Below are 14,637 nucleotides of genomic sequence, written 5' to 3' on the forward strand. Positions count from 1 at the left end.
CCGGAGCCGCCGGGCAAGAGAGACATGGCCGAAAGCCTTTCCTGGGAGCTCGGTGTCTGCACGGGTTAAGGCGCCCGGGGCGAGGTGGAAAAGTTGCTGTTGAATTTCACTTTAAGGGACCGGACAGAAAGCAGCGAAATGGATGACTTCCGCTCCATCTGCCTGCTGTCTCTGGCCATGCTGGTCGCCTGCTATGTGGCAGGAATTATCCCCTTGGCAGTTAATTTTTCCGAGGTAAGACAGCTTCGCCAAACTGCTCGTTGGTTGCTAAGGGAGAAACTAGATGGAGAGATCTACTAGGAGGAGTTGGTGCTGACCCTTTGCAAGTACGGTGGTGATGTTGTAACTTTAAAAGTGTTTTAAGGAAGCTGTGAATGCGATATTAATTTTCATTCAAAATCGCGGTGTAAAATTATGGTTGTTCTGCAGTGTGTATAAAAGCTATTTGAACGTGCCAGACTTGGGCCAAGCGTCTCAGCTACAGATGAGGCATGTAGTGTCTCAGCATGTGGTGGAAGGACATGATAGGAGCTGGACATGGTTATTCTTAGAAGCTTGTGTCAGAAACTACTGAAGTCAGAGATTAGCTGTTATTATGTGTCTGTGGGCTACTCAAATTAGGGCTTTTTAAAACAATTCTGAGAATGTTCTCAGGAAATGTTGTTTTGGTTCACAGTTTTGTTCACAACTTGTGCTGCTGAAAATTAAACCATAGCTCCTTGATTACACTGCAAGTTACGTTACTGTCCAGTGTAACTCAAGGTATTCTTTTGGAAAAATACCTTGGTTACGTAAGGTATTGTTAAAGGAGAGGGAGACTTTCGTAGGTTGAATGAGTTTCCAAGTGGTGCAGGAGTTTAGAAGTAAATGTATTTGGGTGCTTCTAAGAAATGATCGTTGAGGTGATGATGCTTGTTACAGTCTCTGGAAGTCTCCTAATATCCTCTGATGTCAGATGGGTTTTTCTCTTTCTAAATGGTGATTGTTGTATAGAGGTGTAATGTATTGAGAGTTTAGTTGTTCTAAGGTAGCAAGAGCTCTCTTATGAGAAGTTTCCTGTTTCTACTGGGAGCAGTGCTGCTTTTGAAAACAAACTGATGGAAGACAGATGTGACTTGTTCCTCCATCAAGTCACAGAGCTAGTTGCACCTCTCCTTTGGTCCCATTATTACTAGGAGGCTTTGGGAGCAGTAGACCCTGAGCGGCATGGAATGAAAGGCTGTTCGTTTTAGTAACAGTACAATTCAGGTAAATGGATTGAAACATGACAATATATTCTGAAGTCTTTGCATAAACATTAGCATAGTTCTCTTTTGCCAGCGCTTTGCCTGGTGCTTTGATGGACCTTCCCTTATATGTCTTCAATGCGGTTGCTTCCACTGTCTCGCTCTTCAAAACTCATGTTTGTCCTGACACCTATGAAGGATTTTCTTGCAGACTTGCTGAGAACACTGCCTAGCATGCTAATACTGTATCTTTTTTTAATTTAATTTTGCGTTTCCTCATGTATGTGCCTGATGGTCACCTCTCGTCTCTTTCTTTGTGTTCAGTGCTGTTTGAAGGTAGAGTTCTTGATCAGTGTTTGTGGTTTATTTATATAGTTGAATCAGCAGGTTCCTAAACCTTTGGGGCTCCCAACAGCTGCAGGAATACAGGTGTGTTGTGGATCCAAAAACAACACTTGGCATAAACAGTAATCACATACTTATTAGCCTTTTGCGTGTGCAGTATTTTACTAACAGTACACACGTGTGCAATCAAGTTTATTGTGGTATCTTAAACTCTCAGAAATTATTGACTCAATTTTACACTTGATTTAAATTAGATATTTTAAGGATACTGTACTGGTTTAAAAGAGGAGTAGAATCTCTCTGCAAATTATTTGCAAATAATAAGTAATCCTGGAAGTGTCTAATTAGAAATTAAAATTGATTTGTTTAAAATGATTGCTTAGGGCTCTGCAACAAGGACAATTTCAAACTGAAATGGCTGTTTGGGCTGTGCATTCTATGGTTTGCAGGAAGTTTTGCACATGGCCTTAGTGAGGAAAAATGCCTCCTCCCACTGGCCTCTTACAATGTTTAGGTAGAAATCAGAAATGAATGCTTTATATAATATACCTCAGATACTAAAGAACAATAAAATTATTCATTAGTGTTAATACATTCCTTCAGATAAGTTTGTTTTGTTGTTTTTTTTTTTTACCATGGAACCTATTGGTTGTGTTTTGATTTCATGCTAGTTTCTATTATTTTAATTAGATTTGGGTACTCTTAAAAGTGTAAAACTCCAGCAAAGCCAGGTATGACTAAACATTGGTGGTAAACAGGTACAGACTGAACCGAGCTTCACTTTATTTCTGTATGTAGATGTAGCCTTTCAGCTTAATCCTAATTTACAGTACTCTCTTGGGCTAACTTTGGGCTGGAATTACAGTACTTGGTCAGGCTAACTTTGGGCTGGAAACAACACTATACCGTTTTTTGAGGCTGTCTCTTAAGTTCTAGTCTAAATGTGAAAAATTAAAAAAATCAGATTCGAGCAGTTTGAGTGTTTTGCTGGTGTTAGAGGCAGGCAGTGTTGACTGAACTGGGACTGCTTGTTGCTGAAAGTAGGTGTGAGTTTTTGATAGGTCCAAGTAAGAGTTTCAGTGCCATGCAGGTTTAAACCAAATACCGAGCAGTGGAACAGCTTGGTAGTTTGAGGAATTTAAGACTTTTCCCATGCCTTTTTTAGCACTATTTACTGTGTTGCTCTTGTTTTTAAGAAGAGACACACCAGTGTTTTTGTAACTAAAATGGTTTGATTTCTTGGATAAAACTAGATGACTTTTGCCTGTCTGAGTAAGCTGCAGTTATTAGATTGCTATATTCACCGTGTCTTAAGTATTTTGTACTGAAAAGGAGATGGAGGCTTCTCTTGAAATAGTAACTTGTTAGTGTGTATTATTTTCATGGATCTTTAAAATTCACAGATGCTCAAATGAAAGCAAGCAGTACTCTGTATTTGCAGTTGTAATAAAACAGTATTACTTCTGACATTTTTTCCCCCCTGTGTTTATATATGTAGAGATTATAGTGCTGCAGTATAAAAATAATCTTGGTTTTCCTTATAAGATACCATATTTTTGCAAAACGACTTTATGAATAGTGGGTGTTGAAGATTATATTTTCATGTAGATTGTCACTGTATAAAAATTTGCCAGGTATAATTGTTATATATGCCAGTATACAGTGCATGTTTGTGGGAACTTTACAGATGTTTTCATCTCTTGCATATTACTATTTGAATTTTCCCCACTAATGCTGTAATTGTTTCCTTATGGTCACGTTTGGCTTGCTTTCAGAAAGCTAGTTGTGCATCCCTCTAGAGCTTGCTATTTCTTTTATGCAATTGTTGCCTATTTCGGTGAGACTAAACAACTTGTGTCATTATGGTGCACGAAGGAGAACAGATGGCACAATAAGGATATGCAGCAAGTGGTTTCCCATTTGTCAAACACTGACCTCTGTCTCCAGATCCTCAGTAGTTAATGTTAGTGTTTTGGTAGCACCTAGACTTTTCCTTGTGTATGGAAGATGATGATGATTCTGCCACAAAATGTATGCTACACCATTGTTATTAGGATCTAAACTGCCTGGTTGCTACATGGGATATGATAAGGGCTCTTACAGAAATGATGAGAAACAGCCTCTGCAAGTTGTTGTATTTTAGAGTCTGTTAGGTGTTTATGCGATTGGATTTCCAGTACCTCACTTTGTTGTAGCCACAAGGAAACAAAAAGTAACAGTAAACTTCTTATATTGATAAAACAGAATTTAGTCAGTTTGGGAGAAGTGATACCTCTCTTAAGCTTTTTGCCTAAAATTAGAATATAACGGGGAAGATAACTCTTACTAATAGTAGCAAGTACTTATAAACTCTTTATGTGTATGTGTTTTGATCTTGTTGTAGAGATTCTTCCTGAAATATGAATTAAACTATTTTTCTTTACTATGAAAACATTATGTATTTTTGTTAAGGTTTAATTGCAAATTTGCAATTCTTATGTAACAAATCTACTTTAAAACCTGTCTTTGCAGAGGGAAAAGGAGGTTGCCCTGGTCTGTAATTACGTGGAGAGTGGAGTATCATTTTGTATTGTCCTAAACGCCTTTACAGTCTTTAACACCTTTTAAAATGCTACTGGAAGGCTTAGAAATGGTTGTAAAAACCGTAAGCACTGTTCTGCATTTATGCATCTCCTAATCAGATTAAAAAGAAAAAAAGACTGACATGAGATGTATATTAGCACCTTTATCAGTTTGATGCAGTTCCCTCATTCAAGCTCTTATATGAGTAGAGCCTTTTAAAATTATTTTTTATAATTCTGGTTTTGGAGCTATTTGGGGGATTCATCTCCTTCTGCCATATTTTGGAGCTACCTGACGATGTGCAAGTGCTGTGATACTGTAGTTTTAAAACTTCACCTGACACCTTTTTTTTTCAAATGCATGGGACACATCATCAGATCTTTCAAGTACAAAAAAAAGTATTTTTCTCTTAAAATACTTTTCTACCCACAGTTTTATGTTTTTAAAGAAAGTTCGTTCTTCAGTGACACCCCATTAAATAGAAGACCATTGAAGTACGGCAGTTTTAAGGACAAGCATCTGCATGAGAGTATCTGTTTGCTTTAGAGACTGAAATATAGTTCATCTATCATGTAACAGTTTTATAACAGCCTAACTTAATTTCTTCTGTGTCTCTAAACCTGTAGGTGAGAGTAGAGCTTCTTCTGCTTTTTTCTCTCTAATTTTCCTTTCTTCTTTCTGTAGTTCTAAAACTTTTCTTAGCCCTTTTCTGTGTTACATAAATATAGCTAACTTAGCAGTTTACACTCACGCTTGACCAACATATTTGTATCTGTAGATGCATTTACATTGTTGGTTCTCTTGTCTTTCTGGTTTTGCTTTGGTAATTTAGTTTTCTTGTATTTCCTTTTATTATTTAGATTGGCTTTTCTGGGGGAACAGGCACGCTGTGCCATACCTAGTGGAGATCTTGGGGAACTTGTATGTTTAAGTATGATTTCTGGTAGGAAGGATATATTTGAAAACAAACCCAGAATGGAGATAAAACGTAGAGTTGCAAATATACTTCAAAATGGCACTTTCAGTCTTTCTTTGCCTCTGCAGGCCTTACAGTGTGAGGCCCCAGAGGATGAGTTAGACTCCAATAATCATTAGTGCTATATATAATATAACAATTGTTGCTATTCAAGTATGCTTCATTTCTTCAAGTATGCTTCAAGTATGTTTCATTTCTTGTCTGATGTTAACAGTCAAATGGGTCATCTTTAACTTTCATTTCCTACTTCAGTTGATTGCATCGGACACTGGGTATGCTCACTTTTCAGAAAGTTAATCGTTAGAAATACAGGTCTATGCAACTAGGGCTCTTGAATAAAAATCAGCAAGAAGTTTTGTGGGTCATTCTTCCTCTGTTAATGAGGGAGAATAAAAAAAGCATTTTTATTCTTAAAGATGATACTTCTTTTGTACTTGCAGGAGAGATTAAAGTTGGTGACTGTTCTGGGTGCTGGGCTGCTGTGTGGAACTGCCTTGGCTGTCATTGTGCCAGAAGGAGTACATGCACTTTATGAAGACATTTTGGAGGGTAAGAACCAAACCCAGAGGGCATTGTTCAGGATAACTTAGGACATGGTGTTATGATATACTGGGGTTTGTTTCTAGGGATTTTGACATGAGATTGGTGGAAGGGTTTCTTTGACAGCAGCATGACACAAAGCTGCCATAGACATGATATTGGATGTTTATGGTGGACAGAGGGGTGTGATCAGGCTGTGAATCAATGACTCTTGCTGAGTGATCCAGTCATTTGCAGGTCCAGGTACTGTACTGTTCATGGAACTGCAGCCTTTTATGCCAGGTCATGGGTAGCGTTCCTTATTTTGAGAGGAGTTAAAGTTTAACTTTCACTGGAACTTCAAAGAAGGTGTAAGGATAGCTTTGGCAGAGAATGAAATTGTGGACTACTTGCTGTTGCTTTTTGTAGTTTAGATTGCTTCTCATTAACACAGTTGCAGGAAGTGTTTTATAGATCTATACGTACTTGCCCTCATAAGAATTTCCTCCTTTGAAGCTGAAGAGAGTCTTGGAATTAAGTTACCTTAATATACTTGACTGAAAGTTATGGTTATGTAGGGCTGATTCACAGAACAGGAGGCATTTCTTTCTTGGGTGATGGCCTGCGTTACATGTAGATACCTGCACGTGGTTCCAAGTTCAAGCATCCGGTTCTAATCTGCTGTTGCCAGTCTTCAAAACCTCATAGCCTCTAACGAATAGCTCAAAGCTAACAGTGATTATGTGTATTGTAGGGATGTGAGTGTGAAGCACATCTTGGTTTAAATTTCTTTTTAATAATATGCTTTAATTTATCCTGGTTTAGTTTCCACTAAATGTATGTTGTTCTTTTTAGATTTAAAGCAAACAGAAGATAATGTATAAAATCATCCTTTATCAAGAAGTGAAAGAACCTCTGATTATGCTTTTATGCTGTACTGTAATTTGTGCACTCTAATGTGGGATGTCTCTAATGAGCTGTAGTTGTGGGTTTGCTCTCCATTCAGTTTTAATTCTAAGTAGACTAAATTTTTCTTGTAATGATTTAGCTAGCAATAAATACAATAGCTGTGAATGTTTGCATTTTTGAAGTTTGGGGTTTTTTTCCCACTGAATAGGGCATACTGTTCATGTATGAAATCTACAGCCTGCTGTTTAGAGCTATGTGCTGTATAACTTAAAAGTTTAGTATGTGGAGAAAAAAGGCACTTCCCATTACTGCAGTAGTAATATCAGAAGTATTTACCTAGGAAAAAATGATTTGTTCTGTAAGTGAATTCAGACTCAATTCCTAACTCACAGTATCGTGTCTGAAGCCAGTCTGTCTGTAAAGGTTTGGGTTTTTTTTCATATTGCAAAGAGGCAAAATTCATGAGTATTAGAGATTTAGCTACAAAAAGTATTTCTAATATTTTTCTTACAAAAGTAGGATATTCAAAGTTAAGCTGGCGATTATGAGAACTTAACAGCTTTCAGTGCTTTTTTTTTTTTTGCAAGTTCACCCATTTACGTAATTAAACCTAGAAAGGTGCCTAAGGGAACACCGAGATATATTCATATTGCGGGGCGGGGGGGGAGAGAGAGAGGTCTTTGTTTTCCCAGTTCCAAGTGTAATTTAACTCTGAGACTGGTTGCTTGTTATCAAAACAGGTGTTTGTCATTGATACAAAAGTCATTTACTATTACTTCTGTATTTTCCCACAGGCTACAGCATAAATAACTTAAAATTTTTGACCTTGTAGGCTGAGGGCGAATAACGTATCATGATCCAGATTATTATTTGATCATAAGTCTGTGTATGTGTGTAGTGAAACCTTGATTTGAGTATTACCACTAAATAAAATTACTTTGGCAACTTCAGTCCTTTGTTTTAACTGGTAAAACTGGATAACCACTGTTAGAAAGATTGCCCTGAGTTACCCACTATGTTTTATGGCTTGAAATAATATGAAACAAAGTTAACTTTTTAATATAGATGGCAACAATCTTGTGTGGTCTAAAGTTACTTTATTGATCAATCTTATTCAGCAAAGCTATGTGTGTGAAATCTTTCAAGGGCTATCAAGCCTATTCTGATGTGCTTTGTCTGTAGTAATGGCACTGTGCCAACAATCTGTACAGTGCAATGGATGGACAATTGTGTGTCATCCAAGAAGATGTATGAGTACTCCAGCAAGGAGATTTCTTGCTAGAATAAGTCAAGTTTTTGCTGTTAATGTCTAAAACTTCTGAAGAGTAGTTGCCAACCAAAAGACCTCCCCAAGATGACGGAATTTTTACTGTTGTCACTTAAGGCACAGATGTTGGGAAAGCCCTAATGACTGCTGTGCTCCATTTTGTTTGTTGCCTTTTTTTTAGTGAAGTTAGGTGTGTGGAAGTTGCACTGCCACTCACTTGGAAAAAAAAAATAAAAATCTAGAGAACTTGAAAAATGCAAGACTGAAACAGGAGAGCTATTCTGTGTTGAACTGTAATTATTATGATCAATTCAGACATGAATATCCTCATCTTGATTCAAGCAGAACAAATCAGCTGTTCTGAAGTGAAAAAGCTTTCCAATGCTGAATGATGACTTCTCTAAAAGCCTTGTCTGTTCTCATACTAAGAAAACATTGCTTGCTGTTAGACCAATGAAGCAATCTAGTTAATATCCTAGTTTCTTTGAAGTGCTGTATGTTAGTTCTGTTAGTCCTATTACTGCTAAATGACATAAAAATTAAACTAAAATCAGTAACATTGTTTCTAGTAAAGATTTTTAAGAATTTGAGGGAAACTTCTTGCTTAATCGATGTTGTTCTATATAGTATTGTCATCAAAGATTGCTGTCCTGTGAAATAGCAAGAAATACAAAGTGAAACCAAGAAAGAGTTTGTGCATGTTGTTGTTTCAAGTCACTTTGGAAGAAGTGTTTTTCAGAAAAGAGAGAGTGTTCTGCTGGTGGACAAGGTCAGGTAGGTCGTTCCAAACTTCAAGAAGAATTAAAAGGGATAGATAGGAACAAGTCATTAGTACGTAAGGCTCTGCCATCTTTACACCCTCCCATCAGATGTTTGTACACATTGATAAGATTCCCCCTGAGCCTTCTCTTCTCCAGGCTGAACAGTCCCAGCTCTCTCAGCCTTTTCTGTAGTCATGTAGCCATTTTTGTGCCTCTCCACTATGTCCGTGTCTCTCATGTACTGGAGAGTCTAGAACTGGACCCAGCACTCCAGGTGTGGCCTCACCAGTGCTGAGTGGAGTGCAAGGATCACCTTCCTCAAACTGCTGGCAATGTTCCTCCTAGTGCAGCCCAGGACTCAGTTAGCCTTTTTTTTTGGCCACAGGGCACACTGCTGGCTCATGGTAAACTGTGTCCCCAAGGACCCTGAGGTCCTTTTCTGCAAAGCTGTTTTTCTGATTGTTGGCCCCCAGCATGTACTGGTACCTGGAGTTATTCCTACCCAGGTGCAGATCGTAAGAGCAAGTCAGATCTTAAGAGAGAATACAGTTCTTGGTCAAGCATTTGAACATGACAGAGTCATCTTCATAGTTTATATTATAGTGCTAACTGTTGTTTTGTGAGGGAATAGAAATTAATGTGTCATCTGCTTCCTTATATTGGACTGTGATGCATATGTTCTCTGGGGTACTGGAGCTTTGCAAATGGGTTCTCTGTTTTTTATTTCTTATTCAAAAAACAAATTTCTCTTGAGTTCCCATGTAAACACAGGAACGGTGCTTGTGTGAGTAACTGTGCTCTCTAAGTGTAGAGGAAGGACGGTAGACTTTGTGAAAACAATTACAATTAGAGATTGTGATACCATCAGTTGGTCTAGCAGAGAACCATAGAAGAAAGAACATTTTCTTAGTAGAACATTAGAGATTTACAAATATTAATTGAACCTGCCAAAGGTGGCTGTAAGCATTGGCTCTGTTCTGGGATGGAGGCAACTTGTACCGAATGGTAGGTAGTTCAGGGCTTTGGGGTATAGTATGCAACTCAAAACATCTGACTTAGCTGGAGGTATCAGATTGGAAACATTTGAGTAATAATTACCACGTGTAAAGCACCTTACCTGCTGTGGAAGTACAACAATTTATAATAACAAGTATGCCAAGGAGCATTAAATGCCTCTTCTGCATCACCCAAAAGACTTTCTAGCCTGATGTCTTGTCTCTGCCCGGGGCTGTAAGGGGAAATATAAAAAAAGAAAAAGAAAGAATATATGTTTCAGGTCAGCACAGAGTCTGAAACCAAGAGGTCAAATGTTTACTGTGCTCTCTATGGTAGTTGAGAGCTTAATTCATAATTCCCTATTTGTGATCTTTGCTTGTACCTTTCTAACAATGTATTTCGATATGCTGTTGGCAAAAGGCGGCTTAGACATGATTCTTCTTCGCTTATATCAGCTGCACACAATACCTAGAGTTGTGCTAAAAAATAACTTGATAAATCTCTTTCACATAAATGTACTAAGGCAACTCTTGCCAGTCTTTGCTGGCCAATACTGAAAAAGCTATATACTTCTGAACATTGTTTGCCCTCTGTGTCAGATGGGATTGCAGAAGCAGTAATTTCCTGTGGTCATGAGTAAGTTTGGAGGATTTAATGGATCTATCTTGGAAGCCACTAGGCCAAAGACTACTGGAAATGTTAAAGGCATGTGTCAGAAAAACCTTCTCCTTTCTCTTTAAGCCTGTGTAAATTCAGAGTGAGACTGATGTAATTTCTGTTGAAATTGGTGGGAATTTTGTGTGTGGTGAGTATTTGCTTGTGATAAAGATCACACATGCTGGGCAAATGGCAACCTGTAAAAGCTGGTAAAGTTATACTACATCTGCTTTCTAAAAGTCATTGTAGGTGGAGACATTTGTCACTTACTAACCTATGAAATATTTGAAAACATTTTAAAATTATGAACTGTGTATGAAATAAAGCATTTTACACCATGGAAACCTAATTAAAAACCTGTCCAGCTATTTTCTTTCCTCTTCTTGGATTTTAGAGTAGTTTGGAGCTCACCTAATTTCAGGGTAGCTCAGTGAGACAAAGTAAATACCTGCGGGGATGGGGGGGCATGGCATTAAAGCCTTTGTAGGGAAAACACAACATTCAGCCCCAGGGCTTGGACTTTGGGTTTCTGGGATGGTGCGGACATTTGTAGGACAGTGTACTGACTTAACTGTTGTTCTAGTCTGTGTCAATGGACTGTATCAATGCTAACTTGTTTAATTAGAGACTGGTGCTTTGAGATACAAAGTTAATCTTAAAGATTGCGTTAGGTCTCTTAGTGGATGGAATTTATTTTATCTTCTCATCCTGTATTTTCTCACTTAAATGAAGATTATGACATAACTGCTTGACAGTATCTCTGAATACTGACAAAATTGGCAACTTCAGTTAAAAAGGAATTATTCAGCGATTTTTATCAATCGATCTGTATTTAAAATGCAGCATTTAGACAAAGTAGCCTGGCTCATCAAGTATTAATGCTTTCTTTGCTTTTCTACACTGAAGATGCATGAGAGGCCAACCAGGTGAATGTGTGCATCCCTAAGAAAATGGTCTAAAACAGACCTTAAATGAGGACTTTTGTGTATTGTCCAAGAAAGTGTGAGGAGTGCTTTCGGCAAAGGGGGAGAAAAGTGACCATGCCATGTTTAGTCCCCTGTCTCCTAATCTGTTTGCTTGCCTGCCACAGGGAAGCATCACCCGGCAAGTGAGATGCAGCATGTGATTGAGTCTGAGAAGGTAGCGGAAATCCCAGTTGTACATGAGTATGGCCATGACCATTCCAGGTTGCATGCCTACATTGGTGTATCCCTTGTCCTCGGCTTTGTCTTCATGCTGTTGGTGGATCAGATAGGCAGCTCTCATGTGCACTCTGCAGATGGTAAGTAAAGATTCACCTCAATTAGACTTGCTAATTAGACTTAATTAGCAAGTTGCAATTTTTGACTACTACTGGGATTTGATTTGACCAGTCATGTCCAGCATTTCTGTAGGTGCTTTACAAACATAAAGCAAGGTCTGTGTGAAATGTTTGTGCTGGAAATCTATCTTGGAATTCAGCATAATTTGGGAGCTTGCTTGGGTACATGAAATAACATGTACTTGCTAACATCTTAGTCCAAAGATTTCTCGTATGGTGTGGAGGTGGAGAGTGACTTGACACTTGAGTTATTGTCTGTTTTACACTATCACCCATAGGGGGTTTCTTTGGCTTTCCAAAAAGCTTCAGGCTAGTCTTATCTTCATTTGTTTTTCTTACTTAATTTTCATACATGTAGGTAAAATTTGCAAAGAACAAAAGTTTATCTTAAGACTGCAGAAATGACTAGATGTAAGCTCTGGTCCTTTACTGTAGCTGCACAGCTGGGCTCCCACACTAGTCTAGAGCCTTACTTACTTCAAAATACTTACTGCTTAGTCCAAAGATTTCTCAGCTTCATTGCAAGATTCTAAATATGCCTGCAGTTGCCTTTGTTTACTTCCTGTGGCTTTGTGCTCAGATCGTAGCTTGAAATGCACCAAAGGTGTTCTGTCATCTGAAAAGGTATTTTATTGCCTTTGGCTGCACATTTTCTCCCATGAAATCTCCTCTGATGGTGGAATTCAGCCCTCAAAAATGAAGGAATTGATCTTGAAGGAAAAGTAAAACACACACACAAAGGACGGGGGATATGTTTTGGTTGAATCCTTGGTCGTTCACAGTGCAGCTGCGCAAATGCCTGTATGGGGTTAGTGTGGTGGGACAGATGGGAAGCCAGTGCAGGGGCTCTGTCACCTTTGTGCTCCTGGAGAAGCATAAATGGAGCCACAGCCACGGCTAGCTGATTTTCAGAGCTTTTCAAAGGGGACAGTGGCAGTGAGGATGACAAGGGGAAGCAGATGAGCAACTGCAGGAGAATTCTTGGTTTGTACAGGTTATGACCCTTTCCTATGTCTCCAATAAGAGCAAATACCAGGAAAAAATTGACTATGATCTGTGTTACAGATGCACACTATAAAATAGGATATTATATTAAGTAAAATTTTATCAGGCCTGTACCTCCATCACAGGAAGTGTATTAGTGTATTTGTAGTGTTTTTTTAAAGCTATTGAGGAAAAACATTTTTCTCATTTGAACCAATGTCTGATAGTTTTGCTGTCTCCCAAGTGGCTAGATTTTACTTTGTCTAAAGTAGAAAAATTCTGTAGGCCAGAATGGAGGTATGAAATCAAATGTGACTCTCTAAGTGTGTTTAGTTCTGGTCAATCCAGAAGACATATTCACAAGAACATTTCCTATAAATTTGTTTTGGACGTATCCAAATGCAGGTTATGGATGTGCAGGTTCTTTGGACATGCAGGTTATGCGATTAATTGCTGAAACAGGATCACCTTGTTTCAGAAGATCAATCTGACCGAAGAGAATACATTAGTTTTGGCCAACTCACTTCCCTGATCTGACTCACTGCGCAACTACATGGGTGTCTGGGCTTGAAGAGAAGACTGGAAGGTGGGGGGACAGGCAGGAGGAAAGGAACAGAACTGGATTTTCTGTTTTGGCAGCAGTGCAGACTTATTAAAGTAGCTATGTAAGTGTGCTTTCAGTCAGCTTACTGACCACTATATAATTAAACAACAACTGTTCAACTGTTTGGAATTAAACAATTGAATAAGATGTTCCTATACTTGTATAGGACTTAATCTGCCCTGTTCATTGCAGTGATTCTTTGTACTAGTTTCACCGCTTTTTGCATAGTGGTGGATATTGCCCTGCTGTGCTGTATAATGAGTTAACCTGCAAATGTCCTCAGCATAGTTGTCAAACAGTTGCAGTCAAAACACTGGATGTCAAGCAGCACTGGCTGCATTTCTCCTCTGTGGTGTATAATGTTGGAGGGAAATCTTTGCAACTGCTGCCATGACAAGTAGAATTTACTGCTTACTAGGAATTGCCAGAGAATCAGTGCAACAGAGACTGCCCCAGACTGTCACCTGGAGGAAAATGCCAACATTGGGTTATGTGGGGAAAAATCATCTCGACTCTTGGAGCAGCTCTGGATTTTGGGGATGCAAAACTAGCTTTTCTTCCCCTTGGTAGCACAGAACTTTAACATTTGGTTTCAGGAGGTCCAGAAAAACAACTGGTTCTGCCTATATCAATGATCCTGTAAATTGCAAAGAATGGTCTATAATTTTGTCACTTGTTTGTTGGCAGAACTTCAGGTGATTTGAAGGTGTTAGGTATCAGGCTATTTTACAGTAAATCTAGTGCAGAAATACGAAAGCTGGTAGTTTTGAATATAACTGCTTAAGCAGCTGGTAGAGACATGTGCCGTGATACTTACAAGTTTTCTTCCAGCATAATTTATGTATTTGTTCTCTTTATCCTAACTTTCCTCATGACCATTTCAGATCCAGAAGCTGCAAGATCGGGCAACTCCAAGATCACCACAACGCTGGGACTAGTAGTCCATGCTGCAGGTAATGTGGAACCTATTGTTAGCACTTGACAAGGACTTCTGTTACTGTGTGGCTCATCTTTAGATGTGATGGAAACACCTGCATTTCATTTTTGAAGGTGGCTTTTTATACCAGAAAGAAGGAGAAAAAAAAAAAAGGCAGGGCGGGAAGAACTAAGGATCTTCCCTAAAACTTACTGGGAAAACATACTCCAGTGCTCAGAATATTCCATGTAGTTTTATTTGGGTAAAGTATTTTCACTCATTTATTTTTCCCATCTGAAAAGCCGTGTGATTGCTCACTCTCTGCCTCTTCAGTTCGTTTGCTGGCTGCTTTAGCTGCTAAATTTCAGTACATGCTAACATATTTGATAAATAGTGTGAAACACCTTTGGGTTTGCTTGTTGGGTGACCTGTGTTTTTAAAAAAAATATTGAGCTTAAAGAGATAATATCTTGTGGAAAAAAGATTATAGGGTGGAGCACACAGATTTGACTGAGACACAGTTGGGCTGACTTGCAGGGACTGAAAAAGTTATGCATGTATTGCAGTCAATCCATGTTCACGTTGTAATTCCTC

The 14,637-nt window shown here is 38.6% G+C and overlaps 1 protein-coding gene across 3 annotated transcripts in view; it reads left to right on the forward strand.

Moving 5' to 3' along the window:
• The first annotated feature begins 17 nt into the window (after positions 1–17).
• SLC39A9 (solute carrier family 39, member 9) overlaps positions 18–14,637 on the forward strand; it is a 19,797-nt gene continuing 5,177 nt past the window's right edge. For 2 of the 3 annotated variants that reach the window (XM_009706401.1, XM_009706417.1), the window contains exons 1-4: positions 18–234; positions 5,550–5,658; positions 11,309–11,500; positions 14,012–14,080. In XM_009706401.1, coding sequence (XP_009704703.1) covers positions 139–234; positions 5,550–5,658; positions 11,309–11,500; positions 14,012–14,080 — 466 coding nt within the window. In that variant the 5' untranslated portion in view covers positions 18–138. The remainder of the gene's footprint in view (positions 235–5,549; positions 5,659–11,308; positions 11,501–14,011; positions 14,081–14,637) is intronic. The other variant, XM_009706407.1, reaches the window with a different exon arrangement.

Source organism: Cariama cristata, unplaced genomic scaffold (genome assembly GCF_000690535.1).
Source record: "Cariama cristata isolate BGI_N322 unplaced genomic scaffold, ASM69053v1 scaffold14610, whole genome shotgun sequence".
NCBI classification, from domain to species: domain Eukaryota; kingdom Metazoa; phylum Chordata; class Aves; order Cariamiformes; family Cariamidae; genus Cariama; species Cariama cristata.